Source organism: Takifugu flavidus, chromosome 3 (assembly GCF_003711565.1).
Source record: "Takifugu flavidus isolate HTHZ2018 chromosome 3, ASM371156v2, whole genome shotgun sequence".
Lineage (NCBI taxonomy): Eukaryota > Metazoa > Chordata > Actinopteri > Tetraodontiformes > Tetraodontidae > Takifugu > Takifugu flavidus.
In genome coordinates this window covers 7,802,262-7,821,704 of record NC_079522.1, presented here as the reverse complement: position 1 = coordinate 7,821,704, position 19,443 = coordinate 7,802,262, and the positions used below count along the sequence as shown (strand labels likewise).

Sequence of the window (19,443 nt, the reverse complement as noted above, 5' to 3'; positions counted from 1 at the left end):
ACAGTCTTGATTGTAACAGAAGCTATATAGTATATAGTTGAAATTTATTTATCTCTGTTGAAATAAGCTCGAGATCAGAACACAATGGTAATATATAGCAATGCCATCCACTCAGTACCATAGGTTTATATGACATATTTGGCATGTGTACAGACTGGAAGGGAATGAGATGTTCTATGCTAGAGCACCGGGTAAAACTTTGACCTAACAGAAGAAGCCAGGTCAACACAACCAAGCTGAAGTTTGTTTTTGGACAGATAAATACAATTCATTCTGTCTCAGGTGTTAAACTGCTGGCTTGCTATTGACGACTGCCGTGGTCCCTGACGCCTTAGGTCAACCAGAAATGGCCCAACCCAAAGGGGCAAAGAGCAAAATCGCAACCTATCATAGCGGAAGCGTAGTGACTTCAACAAGAAAACAACAACACTCCTACATATGTATACAAGGACAAAGGATAAGTAAACAGCCTAGTTTCAGATATGCATTTAAACCTAGCGAGATTATATATTATTGGACACAGTGGGGGTCAAAATGTCCGATTACCTTAGCTAGCAATATGGTGTCGACTGTTTTGTTTTTTGTCTCTCAGGGTTGTTGATGAGAAAGAGGCTGGCTGGAAACATGCACACACCCTATTATCATATCCTTACTACACTCAGATTATCAACTGACAGTGCACACAACTCAAGCAAAGGGTGAGAAGAGCAGGAAAATCCTGTATCACCAGAGGGTCTTACTCCTTGATCCACGTTTGATCTTCGCTTGGTTTCAGAAGATGGGATCAGTGTTTGGATAAGGTCAGAAAATAGAAGTAAAAAACCAGGCTGTGGGAGATTTTACTGTTTAACCACAAGATAATGTCGAATATGGATGATCAAATAGAGAGGAGAAAAGAAAATGTGGTCTCTATTTAGTGTTCAATAAAATGTTAACTGGTATCGGCACGAAAGACTTAGGTCCATCTTCACTGGGCATAACCAAGTCCATTCAAATAGGTGATTATAACTCAGTGACTTTCAATGTGCAAACGGAATTATTGAAATTATTCATAATGGATGCTTTGTGTTAGACATTTTCACCTGGCTTCAATCGTTTTGATTAAAAAAAGAATAGCTCACACGTTTTGTTTTTTTCTTTTTTGTTCCTTCATGAACAGGATCTGATGATTGTTCCATTATATTCCCTTCAAAGGTTCAGCATACTTGTGCAAATAATTAGTAGTCATGATTAATAATCTTTGCCGTATTTCCGACCGCCTCCTGATCTAAAATCCCACACGTATGATTGTTAGAGAGAGGGCTCAGGTAGGGATTACATTCGATCCTTAATATGGTGGCCACGTTCAGCGCTTTGACAACTAATTTGCCCTAACATTTCAGAAAAAAAGGTCAGACAACCCTCTGCCCAGTTTATGAATAGTGTATAAGGACTGTGTCTGACAAAGAGCAGGTACAGTGAACAAGGCAGGTAGAAGGTCTCTTCATTGACTCAGTCTGGAACATAGGGAGTTGCTCTGTATTCACAAAATCAAAGAAAATAACTTTTTGACTCCATTATGCTGAGTCCCTTCCAATGGAAAGGAAGTTTTAATTGAACCCATTTACAGACAACAGAGGTAAAGCTTAAAATAGGGGACGTGCATTGCAGTTGCAACCAAAATAATAATAATACAATGACAAATGTGAATTAGGTTTAATGGACTTGTTATATTTTTGTTCTTCTGATAAACTGTGCATGGCACCAAAGTTCCCATAATAATTACAACTATATTACTGCTGATTTAACTTGAGATTATCTTACAGAAACCATAGCATTTAGCAAGCATCACGTCCATACACTCCAAACCAACAGACTCTCGAGTTGAGTCATAGTCTTTATTAATTATCAAGTGTAACGCAATTTATCAACGCTTTCTCACTGCGATCACGTTTGTCCTGCCATATTCAGCCTTCGCGCAGGCCTGAAAGGTTCCGCGAAGCTCTAATAAGTGTAGCCTGAAACACACCAAGCCTGACATTTCCCCCGGTTCACCATTGCCAAAGTCCACAGGTCTGTTTCATTCACAAACACGAGCATGAGATCAAGGCAACGTTCCATAGAAACAAATCAAAAAGAAAAATGACCAAAATCGTTCGATTCTGATATTGTTAACGTCAAAAAATAAATGTGTCAGTAAAAAAATGCCTGGCTGCTATCACAATATGCAGTGGCTTATATATTTCCCAACATAAAGTAAATAAGGTTTACATTTAAACGACAGCAATAGTTACTCACTGGTTGTGGTGGATATGAGCAAAGCACAGGCAAATAGTTTTAACCAAACAGAACTTTGACTAAAAACAATATAGACTGTGACTCAACCTTCTGTCTGCCCATGTGTAATTAAAAGAAGAAATCATTTGAATAAACCTTCACTCAACTGGAAGACATAAAACAGAACTACAGCTGAAGAAATAACAGTTCTAAAGCATCACCTATGCAACATTTGCTCTTGAAAGCTTCATTTAATTAGTATTCCTATTTAGAATGTGTTGATCTGCACAGAGATTAATACTGACATAAAAAAGTACTCCTCAAAGTTAAAAAGTGCTGGTGAAAATTGTTCGAAAAATAAGATTCATAGGACGGAGCACAACCCAATTGTTTGCCGATACTTGCAAAACAAGTGCAATATTTATAGGACATGGACTTTACTTGGTCATAAGTGGTTCCCAGGCCACTTCCAATTTTACGATCTTTCCATGTTCCACACACACATACATACACAAGTTAGAGAATTCTATAGTTGTCCAGCTAGTCCGCGGCTGCGACATTTGTTAAATTATTGGTATCAGGGGAGAGCTAACCACTTCATTTTCTGCAAGCTGGTTCCATATTGATCAGCCTGCCTGCAACAAGTCACAGCAGTCGTAGCCTAGGTGACAGCTCCATCTCGACCCTCAGCATTCACAAACACTCACCAATATAGCAAAGCATAGCTGTATGTTGCAATGTGTGCATGTATGAGGTGGAAAATGGGAAGCTGTACCTCATCTAGCATTTTTCCATCCATCCATCCATCCATCCATCCATCCTCTACCGCTTATCCGGGGTCGGGTCGCGGGGGTCTTCTCGGGGGTCTCCTACCGGAGGGACATGCCCTGAACACCTCACCAGGGAGGCGTCCAGGGGGCATCCTAACTAGGTGCCCAAGCCACCTCATCTGGCTCCTCTCAACGCGGAGGATCAGTGGCTCTACTCCGAGCTCCTCCCAGATGGCAGAGCTTCTCACCCTATCTCTAAGGGAGAGCCCAGCCACCCTAAGGAGGAAGCTCATTTCGGCCGTTTGTACCCGTGATCTTGTTCTTTCTGTCATTACCTGAAGCTCATGACCATAGGTGAGGGTAGGAACGAAGATCGACCGGTAAATTCACCACTACTTCACCACTACAGACCGGTGCAGAGTCCGCATTACTGCGGACGCCGCACCGATCCGCCTGTCGATCTCCTGCTCCATTCTTCCCTCACTCATGAATATTTTTCCATTTAATCCATCCGTCCTTTTGGATGTTATAATCGTATTTTAATTTCTGGGTATCAAAACAAGTGCACTCAAGTGTTGCAAATGCCCTATTATGAGATGAGAATAGAGAAATGCTGGATCCTGCCTCTCTCCTCAAATTTTATTGGTCACTTATTCATCCCAGTGACCTATTGATCTCAATCTTAGCACACAATTTTTCTTTGCAACGCCTCAGTGCCTCGGCCCTTTTTACACGTAAACATGTGCCTGCTAAATTAATGTTAGACTACCAATAAAAACCCCAAACAACTGAGAACCAAAACAAATGTTGGGCCAGTGCACCATAGTGAATAGTCCTTTTAATGTGGGGGGAAAAAGGAAAAACAAGGTTTGGGGATTAAGAACACATTTGTTCAAACGCTTTGCTTTTAGTCAAGCTCAATTAATGCTGGAAAACCCATGCAATAAAAATACAGCTGCAACAGATTTCTCAGTGCTGCATAAACATAAGAAAAAAACAAACTGCCGTGCTAAAATATTTGTTTTGGCAGACTTTGGGAATTAGAGTGCAACAACTCTGTTTTTGTGCAGTAGAGCCGAGGTCTAAATACAAATGCATACTTGTCCATTGTTTTGCTGTACAGTTGTTGCTCCTCTGTTACAGCCATTGCCTTTTTTGTAGACTGGTGGCACCAGCCAGCACACAGCTCAGTGCGAAGGATGTGTTGCTACATTACTGTAGACTTAAACTCCAACCAGGCCAAAATAGTATGAAGGTTAATGTAACACAGGCAGCCAGAATCTATCGTCTTGGATTTGGACATCTCACTCATACCCTTTTCGCATCAAACTTACAGTAGTTGCAAAAACAACATTTGGCAATATTTTTAGGGTTTTTCTGAGGCAGATGATGGGTCTGTTGTCTTTGAAATCATAATGTTTGTGATCTGATAGGAAGCATGCCAGAACTGGTTAGTCAAAACAAGGGCGAGTAAAATTGCGTATTACGTATTGCCCTGAAATCTTGGCAATGGTGCATCTTAAAAAAGGGGCAAGTGCAAAGCCCCCAAAAAACCCATCACAAGCAAATAATAGTCTGCCAACAGGCAGCAACGCGCACTGCACCATGCTGCTGTGCTCAGAGGGGAACTTCTCTTGAGGAATCGAGTGGTTACGTGCTGGCAAGATCTCAATTTCAACATCTTTGCTTATTTCATAGGGATCTTTCGGCTTCAATTTTGCTCATGACCCCTTCTTAATTATCTGGTCCCCCTTTCTTCACCCAGCTATTGCAGCTGCAGAAAATGAACCTCCATTAATCATAGGCTTATACACACGGCCAAAAACGGCTGCAAGTGAGGATGCAATAGGCTTATATCAGCCCCAATTCTTTACCAAAAATGGCAATTTGCATAAGGAGCACCTGCTGGTGATTATGATTAACTGTCTCTGAAATAAGTGGCCTCTATACAAAGTGCAAAGGTGCTTATAGAAATTAATAATCGATTCTATACTAGTTCTGGCAGTTTTATATGGCTATTAAGAAAAACTATGAATGCTAACAGTCGCTACTGCCTACCAAATGGTTGTCTTCACACTTCCGCAGACAAACACAAACCACTGCACACGCCAGAAATGCACCATCCAATCCAGTTCTTTCTCCATCACTACAAACAGTATTGCCTGTAGCCATGCGTGTTGACACTGAGGCATCTGGAGTTGCTCACAAGTGGCCTCCCACTCTATCCCTTTAGACTGCGTTATCGCAAAGCCGGGGAAAAAAAATAGAAAGAGAAGAGAGAGGACTGGGGAAGGGGGAGGGGGATAAATGTCTTGTAAGAACATGCGCTTGGCTTCTCCAGGACAGTGTACTTAATCTCACTGCAACATCTGGCAGAGGTTGGGTAGGCACCGGCTGCATCAAGGAACCCCACTGTCCAAATGCTCTTGAGTAATTTCAGAGCTGGAAAAAATTCAATTCAGTTCCATACAACCCTCCACTCTTTGGACAGTTTTCCCATGAAGTTATCTGTATACACGTGTTTATTTGAAACCCCTCTCTCTCTCTTCATGCTCGTAACTAAAAAAATCTACCCTGCAATTTTCTACAATTGCTTTCAACACAAAAGCAAACCGCTTGCACAATGGGAAACTTTATTGACTAAAAGAATCCACACATAAATACTTGCACTCCAGAGCTCTTATCATGTCGTTCATGTGCATGAATAAAGGAATAAAAGCACTTTTGCTATTCCAGAGAGTCTGATTTTTAGCCAATTTAGAACAACAACAAAAGCTGGAATTAGGAAAACAATTACAGACAAGTGCTTCTTCAAACAATCATCTTGTCCCTGACACTGAAAAATAAAGCATAGTATTAATAGTAATAATATTTTATATACTCATAATAGGTCACCAGTGTTTTAATTTAATTTACTGTACAATCGTTTAGAAACCCTTCACACATTGCATCTTATTATTATTAATATTATTATTAACAATATTACATGAATTTGTTTTACATTTATTCTGAGTAAATTGAAACTGTAATCTGGTTTGAAAAGATTTGAAATAATCTCCTATATTTTCCTTGTAGATTTGTTGATTCCACGTCTCTGTCAAACATGAGAATACTATTTTCAATACTTGGTAAAAGAAAAAAAATGCATCTACTGTATAATGGGATGAAGTTGGCAATTTGTATGGCTCAGGTCAGATTGACCAAGGTCAGCGAGTGGCTCAGAATATCCGTCACCCAAACAAATCAGCAGGTCACCTAATCTGATTGAGTCTTGGCCTCAGAGGCCCCCCAGGTTTCAATAATACATAAGTGGTTTTCCCTAAGTCACGTTCATGATCCAGACTGCTGTCACACCACAAGCTAAGGGAAAATTAAAAATGTCTACCCTTTTTATCTATGGTTGCAAGCCAGAGTTGATAAAACTGTTACACAAATGAATCCTTAGATGCTGCTATTATATAACAACATATAATACAATAAACACAATACATGAATTATTTGAAGTCTTACACATAAAAATACTTTAGCCTTGTCGGTTGATTTATTTTTTGTGCCCTGAAAGCTTATTAGTTATTGAATTTTCTGCAGCATGGTCCAGTTGCTATAATTGTTAATGGCCCTTCTGAACACCATGACACAAGGGGTGGTTGTGCGGAGGTATACAACATCTGGGACCATATAAAACAGGGGTGGCCAATGCAGTCATACAAGTGCTGTAACCCATGGGGTCACTTGGAATCCTACTTTCCTTGGTGACAGCAACTGTCTACCTGGTAGGACAGAATAGTACTCTAGAACCACAATCTAGCATAGATTTCTGTTGAAATAGGTGGGCTGTTCCGCCCACTTCTCGGCTACTACTACCTCCAGTACACCTGAGGATTAGTTTAGGCCCAAGAATCTCACTGCAATGCCTATAGTAGAATAAAAGAATTACACATCAAACCAGTAGTCGTCTGTGGAGAAGATATGCAGATGGTGGCTCGTTCACTTGGAAAAATGGGTCAGTGGCACAGGAAGATCATCAATTCAGGTCCAAATAAAAAATGTCTTTGCATGAATAAAAGGCAAATTAATCTGCCAGCTCTGCTTAGAGCTATTTAAAGCACATGTATCAATGAAGAGGAACTGAAGTTTCCAGCACTACAACTCTTGCTAATGCAAAACAAAGCATCATGTTTTCATGGTTTCAAATGTCTCCTAAATTCTTGCTAGTGTTTTGGTTTTTGTTTTCCCCACTAATAATTCCTGTTCCTTACTTTCTTTCCGACATTGTTCCCCCCAAGTAATGGCAATACTAATGTGGGGCTCAAGTACAACCTCCTTTCCATGCACTCAGCTATAACACACAGAATAATATACAGTACACACTAACAACCATCTATGTGTACAACAGACTAAAGCTACAAAATCATTCTACATTCTATGCAAAGACCGAAGCCTAAAGGTAAAAGGGTTTATAGAAAATAAGGGACATGTCCAGTAGAACATAAATAGATTGAGCATTTCATATCATAATAGTGGTAAGATGATCCAGCTTAGACTGTGAAAAGTCTCCTACAATAAAGTAACTTGACCAGGACAGATCCCCTCAGGGCATCCCTTGCCAACACTTATTCACCAAAGGCGCAGATAGGAGAGGGAAGAAAATGTCCTCAGAGTGAAGAAAATGTCTACAAAAATAAACATCTTATCAATATACCAAAACGTGCCATATTTACATTTTACTGACAAGGAAATAAATTAACCATATAAATAGAGAGAGTAAACAAAAACATAATTAACTCAAAAAGATGAGGAAATTATAGCGTAAATTTAGGCCCCTAAACGTCTCGTAACCGCAGTCCAAACTGACAATGCTTCCCCCGCATACAGCATTAACAAGCAGCCAGCGACAGCAAATATGGGAGCACTGAGGTTAGCTGCATGTCACAGGCCTACAGAGCTAAGCATGGCTAACTTACCTTCAACGGCATACTCTTCGGCTTCATGGAACGAGCCCAGGGTTGCATGGGGAGAAAAAAAATGGACAAAGAGGACAATCATTAGTAGGGTTTTTCCTCTTTTATCTTAAAACAAAACAATATACTGAGACAAATCTGATTATTTTAGATAAATAATCCACTGTGTTACTTTCAGGAATCTATTGTAAAATTTATTTTACTGTCCACGGCTTAAAAATGACCCCATGTCATTCCCCCGGATTCATTCTGACGCCGCTCCCTGGCATCAACCTGCAGCTTGCTTAACCTACATACGCGAGCCAGATTTGGCCTCCACAGGGACCCATACGGCAGACGGTCACTCCAGTCATCTGGGTTAAATTAGCATGGGCCTCTTTTGTGCAGAAAAGTCCTTATATTAAGTTCTCTTCTGATCATTTGTAGGTTTCAAAAGATGTAATGTGCTTTTTACCACTATCTAGTAGTTTTATTGGTTTTCACCTCTTGTATGAGTGTGCGTCTCTCATAGCCTCTGGCAACAAACCCCACTGGGATCCACGGTAACCGCTTCCAAAGTAATGGATTCACATGAGGTGGCAGGTGGGTTTATTCAAAATCACACTTTGTGATCACACATCAAAATCACGAACAACCCACGTGTGAAGGGAATTGTTTTAGCATGGTTTTCAATCAGTGGCTTTTAAGACAAACTAAAGAATGATAAAAATAGGCAGCTGGATGTGAATTTGCTTTTTTTTAACCTTCAAAATTTGCAAGAACCGCATAGAAACGAGGTAAGAAAATATTTTTTAATAATGAAAAATGCAGATTAAAAAGGCTACACTTTCATAAAGACCTTACTTAATGGACAATTCTAAGCAAATTCAATTTGGCTCTATAGTTTACTAATATTTAGGTCTAAAAGAATGTGAAGCCCTCTTGTTTGTCGTATTGAAACAAGAATCTCAATGTGTGCCTGCAATATTGGAAGCACATTGTTTTTGAAGCATGGCTATTTGGTCAATAATGTCAGAATATTTACTGGGATCATTTCAGACAACCAATAAACATATTGACCATGTCAGCAAAACTTTCATGAGACTTTACAAGACTTGGTATTACAGTTAATTTTCTAATTAGCCAACTCCTCAGTGTATGCTTGGATAACCATCTGACATTGTCTGTGGAATGTTGGTAGCTTAGATAGCCTAAGATCTGTCCCATTATATGCTGCAGTAACAGACTGGCCTACTGCTTAACAGGAGCAATTTGAAATTAAATGTAAAATTTTATTGACTCAAACTATCGTTAAAGCAAAGCCCCACTTTGAATTTGACATAAATTGCCCCTTTTTTCCCAGGGTTTTCATATCCCAGTTGGTACCGGGAAAGCAAATTTTTAAACATGCTTATATGTCTTGTCATAGCATTTCTGCATAGAAAGAAAGTTAAAACTAAATTCCATCCATCCATCCATCCTCTACCGCTTATCCAGGGTCGGGTCGCGGGGGCAGCAGCCTAAGCAGAGAGGCCCAGACTTCCCTCTCCCCAGCTACTTCTTCCAGCTCATCTGCGGGGATCCCCAGGCGTTCCCAGGCCAGTCGAGAGACATAGTCTCTCCAACGTGTCCTGGGTCTTCCCGGGGGTCTCCCAACGGAGGGACATGCCCTGAACACCTCACCAGGGAGGCGCCCAGGGGGCATCCTGACTAGGTGCCCAAGCCACCTCATCTGGCTCCTCTCAAAGCGGAGGAGCAGTAGCTCTACTCCGAGCTCCTCCCGGATGGCAGAGCTTCTCACCCTATCTCTAAGGGAGAGCCCAGCCACCCTACGGAGGAAGCTCATTTTGGCCGTTTGTACCCGTGATCTTGTTCTTTCGGTCATGACCTTTGGGTCATGACCCTCATAGGTGAGGGTAGGAATGAAGGTCGACTGGTAAATTGAGAGCTTCACCTTTTGGCTCAGCTCTCTCTTCACCACTACGGACCAGTGCAGAGTCCGCATTACTGCGGATGCCGCACCAATCCGCCTGTCGATCTCCTGCTCCATTCTTCCCTCACTCGTAAACAAAACCCTGAGGTACTTGAACTCCTCCACTTGGGGCAGGATCTCCTCCTTGACCCAGAGAAGGCACTCCACCTTTTTCCGGTTGAGAACCATGGCCTCAGCTTTGGATGTGCTGATTCTCATCCCAGCCGCTTCACATGCGGCGGCGAACCAATCCAGTGATCATTGGAGGTCACAGGCACATCACCTGCAAAAAGCAGAGACCTGATCCTGAGGTCACCAAACTGGACCCCCTAAACACCATGACTGCCCCTAGAAATTCTGTCCATAAAAATTGTGAACAGAAAAGGGCAGCCCTGGCGGAGACCAACCCTCACTGAAAACGAGTTCGACTTACTGCCAGCAATGCGGACCAAACTCTGACACCGATCGTACAGGGAGCGGACGGCCCGTATCAGCGGGCCCGACACCCCATACTCTCGGAGAACTCCCCACAGGACTCCCCGAGGGACACGGTCGAATGCCTTCTCCAAGTCCACAAAACACATGTAGACTGGTTGGGCAAACTTCCATGCACCCTCGAAGACCCTGCTGAGGGTGTAGAGCTGGTCCACTGTTCCACGCCCACCTTGCGGCCACATCACCGGTCAGCCGCCTCAACAATGGAGGCACGGAACATGGTCCACTCAGACTCAATGTCCCCCGCCTCCCTCGGGATATGGTCAAAGCTCTCCCGGAGGTGTGAGTTGAAGCTCCTTCTGACAGGAGACTCTGCCAGGCATTCCCAGCAGACCCTCACAATATGTTTGGGTCTGACAGGTCTGTCCGGCATCCTTCCCCGCCATCGGAGCGAACTCACCACCAAGTGGTGATCAGTTGACAGCTCCGCCCCTCTCTTTACCTGGGTGTCCAGAACATGCGGCTGCAAATGCAATGACACGACCACAAAGTCGATCATCGATCTGTGGCCTAAGGCGTCCTGGTGCCAAGTGCACATGTGGATGCCTTTATGACAATCAGAGATGAGCACAGAAGTCCAATAACAAAACATCACTCGGGTTCAGATCCGGAGGGCCGTTCTTCCCAATCACACCTCTCCAGGTCACACTGTCGCTGCCAACGTGAGCATTGAAGTCACCCAGGAGGACCACTCTCCACCACTCCCTCTAAGGCAGGGGTGTCCAAACTTTTTGCAAAGAGGGCCAGATTTGATAACATGAAAATGCCCGGGGGCCAGTAGATCCTTCTGATGTTTTTTAACCAGAAAAATTACATGCAAATGTACACTATTATAAAACAATTTTCATTGTCACAATTCTCTTTATTTTTCAAATGGCAATGTAACCAAATATAAGCCACTCAGGCAGACGTGAACAACTCTAAAAACACAATTCTGCCTTTAATTCATGCCATGGGTGGCCCTACCAGGGGCATAAAGCCCCAGACAACGGAGCTTCTAGGATCATTGGGACACACAGACCCCTCCACCACGATAAGGTGGTAGCCCAGGAGGGGTAAATAGATAAAACTAAATTAATTTACTGAAACAATGAGGACAATGGGTTACTTTAACATATAAAACATCAATACTCCAAACTGAAACAGTATTTGTACATATACTGTATTTAATATTTCATAATAGTGATGTGAGAAATGAACATTATTAGCAGTACATTGACCTCCTGTGAACTTTCCTCACATAAAAATAACTAATCGTCCAATTTGTCAGGCTGGCCCCATGCAAATGGTGATCCCCATTCAAAGAGAGGAGGAAGAAGAAATCTCACCCACTTCTTTAAAAAATCATGCACGTCTGTGGGATGCCATACATTATCGCACACAAAATGTTAATAAGCACTGGCTCTTCAACCAAAAAAAACAGTACCACAAAGGACCCAGAGGTGGGGGCTAGGGGGAGGGGGATGTAAGCGCCCCCCTGGGAGAAAGCTTGACGTAAAAACTCTTGTTTAAACATCAGAACAACAGAAATGAAAATGGCTGATGGGATAGAGGCGATGCTACAGACAAGGTCCAACAAGAACGAGTTCAGACAGAAATAAACATGAGATGGAGAAAGATTAAAGATGAGAGGGATTAAAAATGAATCTGAATCTGAAAATGAATCGGCAGGGGTCAAAATTAAATAGTAAAATATTGTACGTTTTGCTAATTAGGCTTTAGTCATTTTTAATAATTTGCACATGAATTTTAAATAAAGCGGTAAGAGAGGCACGCTCTGAGCTGTTTAAACTAGTGGAAAATCATCAAACAAGTGGATTTTCTATGAGAAAATAAAATGTTCTTTTGGTAATATGATGCTGAAAACAGCTTTATGTTTTTGAGAAATATATAGATTTTAGCCCTACTCATGTGACACTCATTTGCCTGCAGATCTGGCGCTTGAATTTCTTGTCTCATTTTTTTTAAATTAGATTAAATCTTAACATTAAATTGACATTAAATGTAAATAACATTAAATTCTATACATGCAACAGTATTTGGTAAACAAAATGGCTGATTTAAGGCAAGAGGGGACCTGGAGAACAGATTTTAAACACTGGAGCAAAACCTGCTCCCAATACTGTAGGTAGAACAATTTCTGACACCCCCCCAAATAAAAAAAATAAAATAAATAAAGTGATGCACTCCACATATATTGGTGAAAGGTCAGACAACCCAGTCGTGCGCCACATAATAATAGCTTTCTCTGTCTGCAGAACATCAATGTAGGCCGCAGGATTTGCCAATATTTTAACCAATATTAAATATTTGTGGTCCTTTTTACGCATCATATATTCCACCATCATCATTCATCAGAATAAATTAAATAATTTATATAATTCCTCCTCTTTTCTCCATCTGAAATCCATAATCAACTGTTGTCGTCAAATAATCCTTGATCAAGACGATCTAAGGGGATTTGATCTTTGATCTTCCACTGGAATCACATGAAGCAATCCTGTTTTTATGCCCCCCACTATTAAATCCTCTGTCAGATTATCTATTCCAATAAACACAAGAAATGCTGGATTACCATGCAACATTTTCTTTTTGTAAGCATTTAATCCATGACAAAATGCGCCATTTTTTAAAAGATTTCTTGTTGAATGTTTCAATCTTTGTCTGTGTTCACTTCAGTATCGGTGTATAATTGTGCATATCAGTCCACGATTGATTAAAATAAAGGATAATTATAATTCAAGAGTATTTTCAAAACTGCTGCATTGTGAAAAGAAATGTAATCAATAAATGCCATCTTAAGTTTATTTATTTTGAGGAAAATGCATAAATTGTGATATTTCTGGAATATTTATGACTAAAACTCTAAACAAAATCAGGTTCAACTTCTAAATGACACTTCAAAATTGTTTCTGTTAAAAAAAATAACAGTAGTTTAGGAAAAGGAACATTTCTGCAAATTAGCAATGACAGACACAAGCAAAAGCTATTTCTTGAAAGCAACATTTACTACTGCAGTGCAACGGCTTCAGTTAAATAAAAGTGTTTTATTTTATAACATGCTCAGTTAAACCCAAGAAACAGACATTTTTAGAACAAAATCAAAGCAGCTCTGGTTAAGAGTGTAAAACTCTATAAAGCTGAGGTCATTTTGCTTCAGCAGGGAACCAACAGTCCCTCTCAAGAAGTCAGCATTTGCAAAATTGACAATTATCGACCGGAAAACTGCTCCCAGTGGAGAAGAGTTAGACGTGGGTTGCTACGGTTGACTTGCCTTCATGTTCTCTGCTAAGTCACTGACAAGTTAAACCTACTTTCTGAGCCGTCAGCAGTGATTAGAGATCAATTTGACAGTATAGCTGCCATTTGTAGAGGATTTTAGTTGCTAAAACTTTCACTTATTCTCAGTCTTTATGGTGAGAAAAGGAAACCCAGAGGGTTTCTTTCATTTCAAAGCATAGTCCCGTTTGTTTTTATTGCTTTATATCATGGAGGATTTTAAAAAAGGATTTTATTTCCACCTGCAGCCCACTGTTAACAGGAGATGGCACTGTTTTCGTACACTGTCATTTTCATAGTTTATTTACTGCTCTAGAAATATGTTTTGAGGCTTAAAATGCCTCTCAAAAAAGTTTTACAAAATCTATACAGACAAACCTAATCCCCTATTGGGGTGTTGGGGGTGCAGAGATTGCGTGATCTGCTCACACCTCCCGAAAATCGTAACTATGCAGAGTGGGAGTGCAGACCCTAAGCCAGAGCAAGGAGAGCTGCGATAGGTTTGCCAAACTACACCATGTTTCTTCGTATTGTATAATAACTTAATTCGCCCAAAGATGCATTCTCTATCCTTTTAAATTAAACAATGACACGTGGTCATATAGCCTCTCGGCCCATTTGAACAACAGAAAATGGAATATCACGTGTGTTTTTTCTTATTGGTTACTCATCGTGTGTTTTCTGACTCTTTTTTTGTACAAGCAATGTGTTGTGTGCTGTCTTCAAACAATTTCTGATTTAATATAAAGTGACTGGGTGTAAATGTATAAGTAATGAATGTTGCCACACTATGTCGGTTGGCTCTAAATTGGAGTAGTTGCATAGCGAACCAGACGACAGTCCTCTTAAACACAAATGGTGAACATTTGTTTTCATACTAAAAACCTAAGCAACAACATGTACAGAACACAATATGTGACCGGAAAATGCCCGAGCTGTCTAAAACCCAAGATTAACAGTAGTTATAGAGTAGAGTATGGGCTGAAGTGGTGAGAAAGTACAGAAATTTGCAAAACAGAATGAATGAAAAGCTGAAGAACAGGCAAGATTATAAGAAACTGAATGTCCCTAAACACTCATAGGTGGATTCGACCACTTCACCACTCCCCCTCTCCCCATCATTCTCACATGAATGAAAAAGGTTTGAGGTCCTTGGAGGTCGTTTGAGCCACTTATGTGAGTGTATTTCTCTGTGGCACTGGCAAGATACAAAAATAAGAATGTGCATACATTTAGAAATTACATTGGCAGTGGGATGAGAAATAGGTTCACAAGAGCATTATCTAGTGCTTGAAGTAATTATTAAATTGTCATATAGTAGATGCACAAAGGTTAAATTGACAAATCCAGTCTTGTAAATTGTAGAAATTTAAATCTCTTGCTAATTTTACTGCTAACATCTGCTATTTTTGTGTTTTAATAGTGCACATGAAGTTTCAGTCAGGAAGCCAGTGTTCATATTCACAAATGCTTCCTTAATTTGAAACCTGGTGCAAAATCGTGTGTTGAACAGTTTTGCCTACTCATCCTCGGCATCCTTTTTTCAAGTAATTGCTGCAGGAAGGTCAGGAGAGGAATGGCATGGCGCAGAAGGCGCTGACAGTTCATCGATGATGGTGTCTGCGTTACTATCGGCAGGAGGAATTCTTATCTTTGCAGCAGTAGAAAGACAGAGGAGATGGGGTAAAGAGGGGAATATAGAGGAAAAGGGAACAGGTTTGGAAGAAAAATGTAAAAACTAAAATCTTTCTTTTATGCTACGAGCTGTATAAGAAATAATGCAGGCCAAATAAGGAAATTGAGATTGTTTGAATCACCAAATCAATACAAATTGGACTAAAAATTATTCACAAATAGCTTGGGAAATGTGTGGATAAAGGAGCCAAGGCAGTCAGGAAAAGCATGCGGACTGAAATTGTGGGGAGACAATACGCTATAGAGATAAACAAAGAGAGACAATAAAGCTGGGGACAAATCTCTAAATCTCATCTACAGTATATTTGTTTCATTCTAGTTGTAGGCCTAGAGTTGCCCGCCAATCCTCTTGTAAATTGCCTGTGTCGATACAACCTTACAAACCCCCACAGGTTTTCGAAGAGGTGGTGCCAATAAAGACCCAGAAGGTGGTAATGAATTGGGGGAGAAGTTAAAGACCAAAGGAAATGATTTAGTAACGATAGCTGATCCCCAATCAGGTTAGGATTAAGTTTGTCAGGGTTTCGCATTTTACACAAGGGTATTTCTGAAGGAAAGCTTGTTAAATCTTCATTTCAAATTCACAATGCATGTTGTCTGGAGTCGCAGGCTGACATTTATGATTTCTATTTATGATTATAGCAACTCAAATGGGTTGTACGGCCCCGAAGACTAAAAGATGAGGTCTATATGATTTGTCATGGTGTTGCTCAAGGTTTTTTCCTGTGAGAAGGGAGATTTGCCTTGCCACTATTACCTGTTTTAGGGTCAGGCTCTGGGTTTCTGTAAAGCGCCATAATGGCACCCATTACTTCTTACCTCCAGCTAAGTTAGACCTATCTTCTCGTGCATGGCGTGGTAGTGGAATTTGAGTTCATGAAAGCTCCTTATACGATGGTATATCTGGCAGAAAAATCCAGTTTACCCCAGTGCCATAATTGCTATTTACAGATTAGGGAAGGGTCGCATCCTTTCACCAAGTTACCTCCAGAAACAGCACTAGATATTCTTTGAGCTGCAAAGGCAGGTCTTAAGGGCACCTCTATGTCGATTTATGACACAATAACTATTTCAAATTCTGAACTGACGTTATTAGACATTTTCTGGACCTGTCCCACTCTTTGTTCATTCTGGCAATATTCAACGGTGAATTATGATATGAAAATTGAACCTCACCCCCGATAGCTCCACTTGCTGTAAGACTGGGGGACAGTTACCTTTAAATACATATAAGGCTGCGGCCTTTACTATCTTACTGGCCCAACATCAAATAATAATTGTTGGATCGCAATACTCTCACGTGTGTCACTGCATGTTCTCTGAATGAAGACTTTAAAAAGAAAAATGCCAATTTCAAAATGTATTTAGCAAATAGAACCAATTGAAGATACAAATATTACAGATCTCCGGGCCAGTTCAAAACCATACAATAACAAAGTCAATTATCAGGGAATGAAGTCTGACAACCTAACTATCCCTTGACCCAGTCTTTTATAGAAACACCGAGGCAAATTATTGATGCTAATCCAGTCCAATGTTGTCTTCTGATTGGATGACCTGTCTTCTTCTTCCAGCTCCATTGGATGCTGACACAGTTCTTGTTCTTCGTTGTTTCCCAGATAGCCAGGTCACAGTTCACATTCTTCTTGCAGAGGAACTTATCAACACCACTAAACAATGCTGTCCTGTTTTTTCAATGGGTGTTTAACACTTTCAGCCTGACTGTTTGTCCTGATTACAATTATCTAAACAACAGTCATGTCAAGGGAGGGTCAACTGACTACTTATCTTTACTACACTTGCTAGGAAGGGTCAACTGACCGTTTATTGTTTTTTACTCTTGCTAAAGATTATATAAATACTAACTTCTAAACTAACTGTAACAGAAAACAGACACATGTACAAAAAAACCAAACACAACACTCTTCATAATATACTGGAAGAGCATCAAAGCTCTGTACTAGATCAGATGGGTAAAAGATATTATGTTCTATCTTTTGATGAAGATCAAATTCAGATAGGAGGCACATTTTATAATGTTTGGATATCTTCCCTAACCAAATTTGACATCCTAACACCGATCTTACCCTTGTGCAGTCAAATTTACAGTAACTATAGGAGTAAGTGTGTTCACAATAGTACATATTAATATTGTTGTCCTTAGTGGGGGAGGGGAAACCAAAAATGAAACTGCCTTTGTAAAGAGAAAACAGACAAAAAGAATCATGATGCCACAGTGACTAAACCTCTCAACCAAATCAGTTGGGATCTAAAGATAAGAATAAAATAGTTCACAAACAGAAATTTCAAGTGTAAATGTCACATCAGTGTCACACATTTATTTTAGGATTTGATTTTGTACTTTAGGAGCAGTTTACTTCATAATGTTGTGAAGGGCAGTGAGTGGGGTGGGGTTCGCGTGGGGGTGCAATGCCGCTGGGTTTGCGGTGTGAGTAAACTGCTGGTAATCCCAACATAAGCCATTGCAAAGCTCGCATTCCTGCCTATCGCTTTGCCTCGTGCTCACAAAACTATTAATGTTCAGAGAATGCGCAAACACCCCGAATGTGTGCACCTCTGCCCAGAGCGGATTACAGCTGTGAGGTCAAGAGAAGTTAATGTGACTTTGTCTGGAATTGCCCGCTTTGGCCCCAAGGCTTCAAGATTACATGAGATTCAAGAATGGAAAGGTACACAGCAAGGTTTATCTATCTATCTATCTATCTATCTATCTATCTATCTATCTATCTATCTATCTATCTATCTATCTATCTATCTATCTATCTATCTATCTATCTATCTATCAAGAAAATAAATGAGAATACTCTGTAAAAAGGCTGTATGATGTCCAATATTTTTTTTACAATCAAGGAAATCAAGGAAAAATCTTGAACTTGAAAAAGAATTTCTCAAAAGTGCAGCGACAGAGCACAATCAAAGAAACAAGTCTTTGTCACAGCAACTGCTTCACTGTCTTAACACCTGGTTCACTGACTTGCTGGGTGCCAGTGTGTGTCTAAATCACCGCTATGCCAAAAAGAAAAAAAAAAGAGTAACCGTCAGAGAAAAACCCCAAATGGCAGAATAATAATGTAAACAGTGCTGGTGACAAAAGTGGGTTGTTTTGAACACTATTGGTCATTCTCTTTTTTAATAGTGTATTCCTATTTGTAACTACAGCCATCTCATTGGACTATTGTCTTTGTCCCGGTCAGACAGGGACAGGTGTGTTACCTACCTACCAATATCTAATTTTTGAGAATGTTATTGGACCATTTAACCCTGTTGACCTATGTCTTCTCTTAAAGTTACCATGTTTACCTTTTTAAATCTTATTCAAGTTCCAGGTCAGGATTTTGTAGTGATCCTCCAGCCCTACTGGTCTGTGGGGGGCCTCCTATCCAGCAGGGGTTTCATAAAAGCTGAGACTTTAGTCAGGCTAATATGTTTACAAGCACTTGTAGATTCAACTTTTAGTGGGAACTAATGTGATAATTTGTTTCTTTAACTGTAAACCTGATTTTCTGCTAGGTTTGCAAAAAAAATCTAATGAAGATAAATGTCTCTTTTCAGGCATCTTCAAAGGCAAAAATGACATGAAATATTACAGTTAATTGGTGACTTAGAATTGGTTTTATCCTTGGAGAACTTGCCTAAGACTGATACGTCCAAGTATCTTAAAAAGGCCTCCTCTTAAGAAGATAAAATCAAAACAAAGAATGTTAACACAGGATATCTTCACTAAATGTGTGCCATATTTTGGTGAATGGATGTGCATTTTATTCGAGGATTTGGAAATTTTAACAATTACTGATAAACTGAAATGTCTCAGTCGGGTTTGTATGAGTTTGAAACCCCGGGTTGGGAGGCTAAGAGAACAAGTGAGAAGCCACAGAGGAAGAGCGGGCGTCTGCTCTGACCTCGACAGGGAGCAAACAAACAAACAGGCTGCCAGATCAGCACACCCAGTGAACAAACAGGCAGACTGACAAATCTCCTTCATATCTATGGAACAGAGCCAGGTATCACACAGGTC

At 40.4% G+C, this 19,443-nt stretch overlaps 1 protein-coding gene across 8 annotated transcripts in view; it reads right to left on the bottom strand.

Moving 5' to 3' along the window:
- nrxn2b (neurexin 2b) overlaps window positions 1-19,443 on the bottom strand; it is a 460,093-nt gene that overhangs the window by 376,644 nt on the left and 64,006 nt on the right. For all 8 annotated transcript variants that reach the window (XM_057026456.1, XM_057026464.1, XM_057026463.1 and 5 more), the window contains exon 3: window positions 7,991-8,011. In XM_057026456.1, coding sequence (XP_056882436.1) covers window positions 7,991-8,011 — 21 coding nt within the window. The remainder of the gene's footprint in view (window positions 1-7,990; window positions 8,012-19,443) is intronic.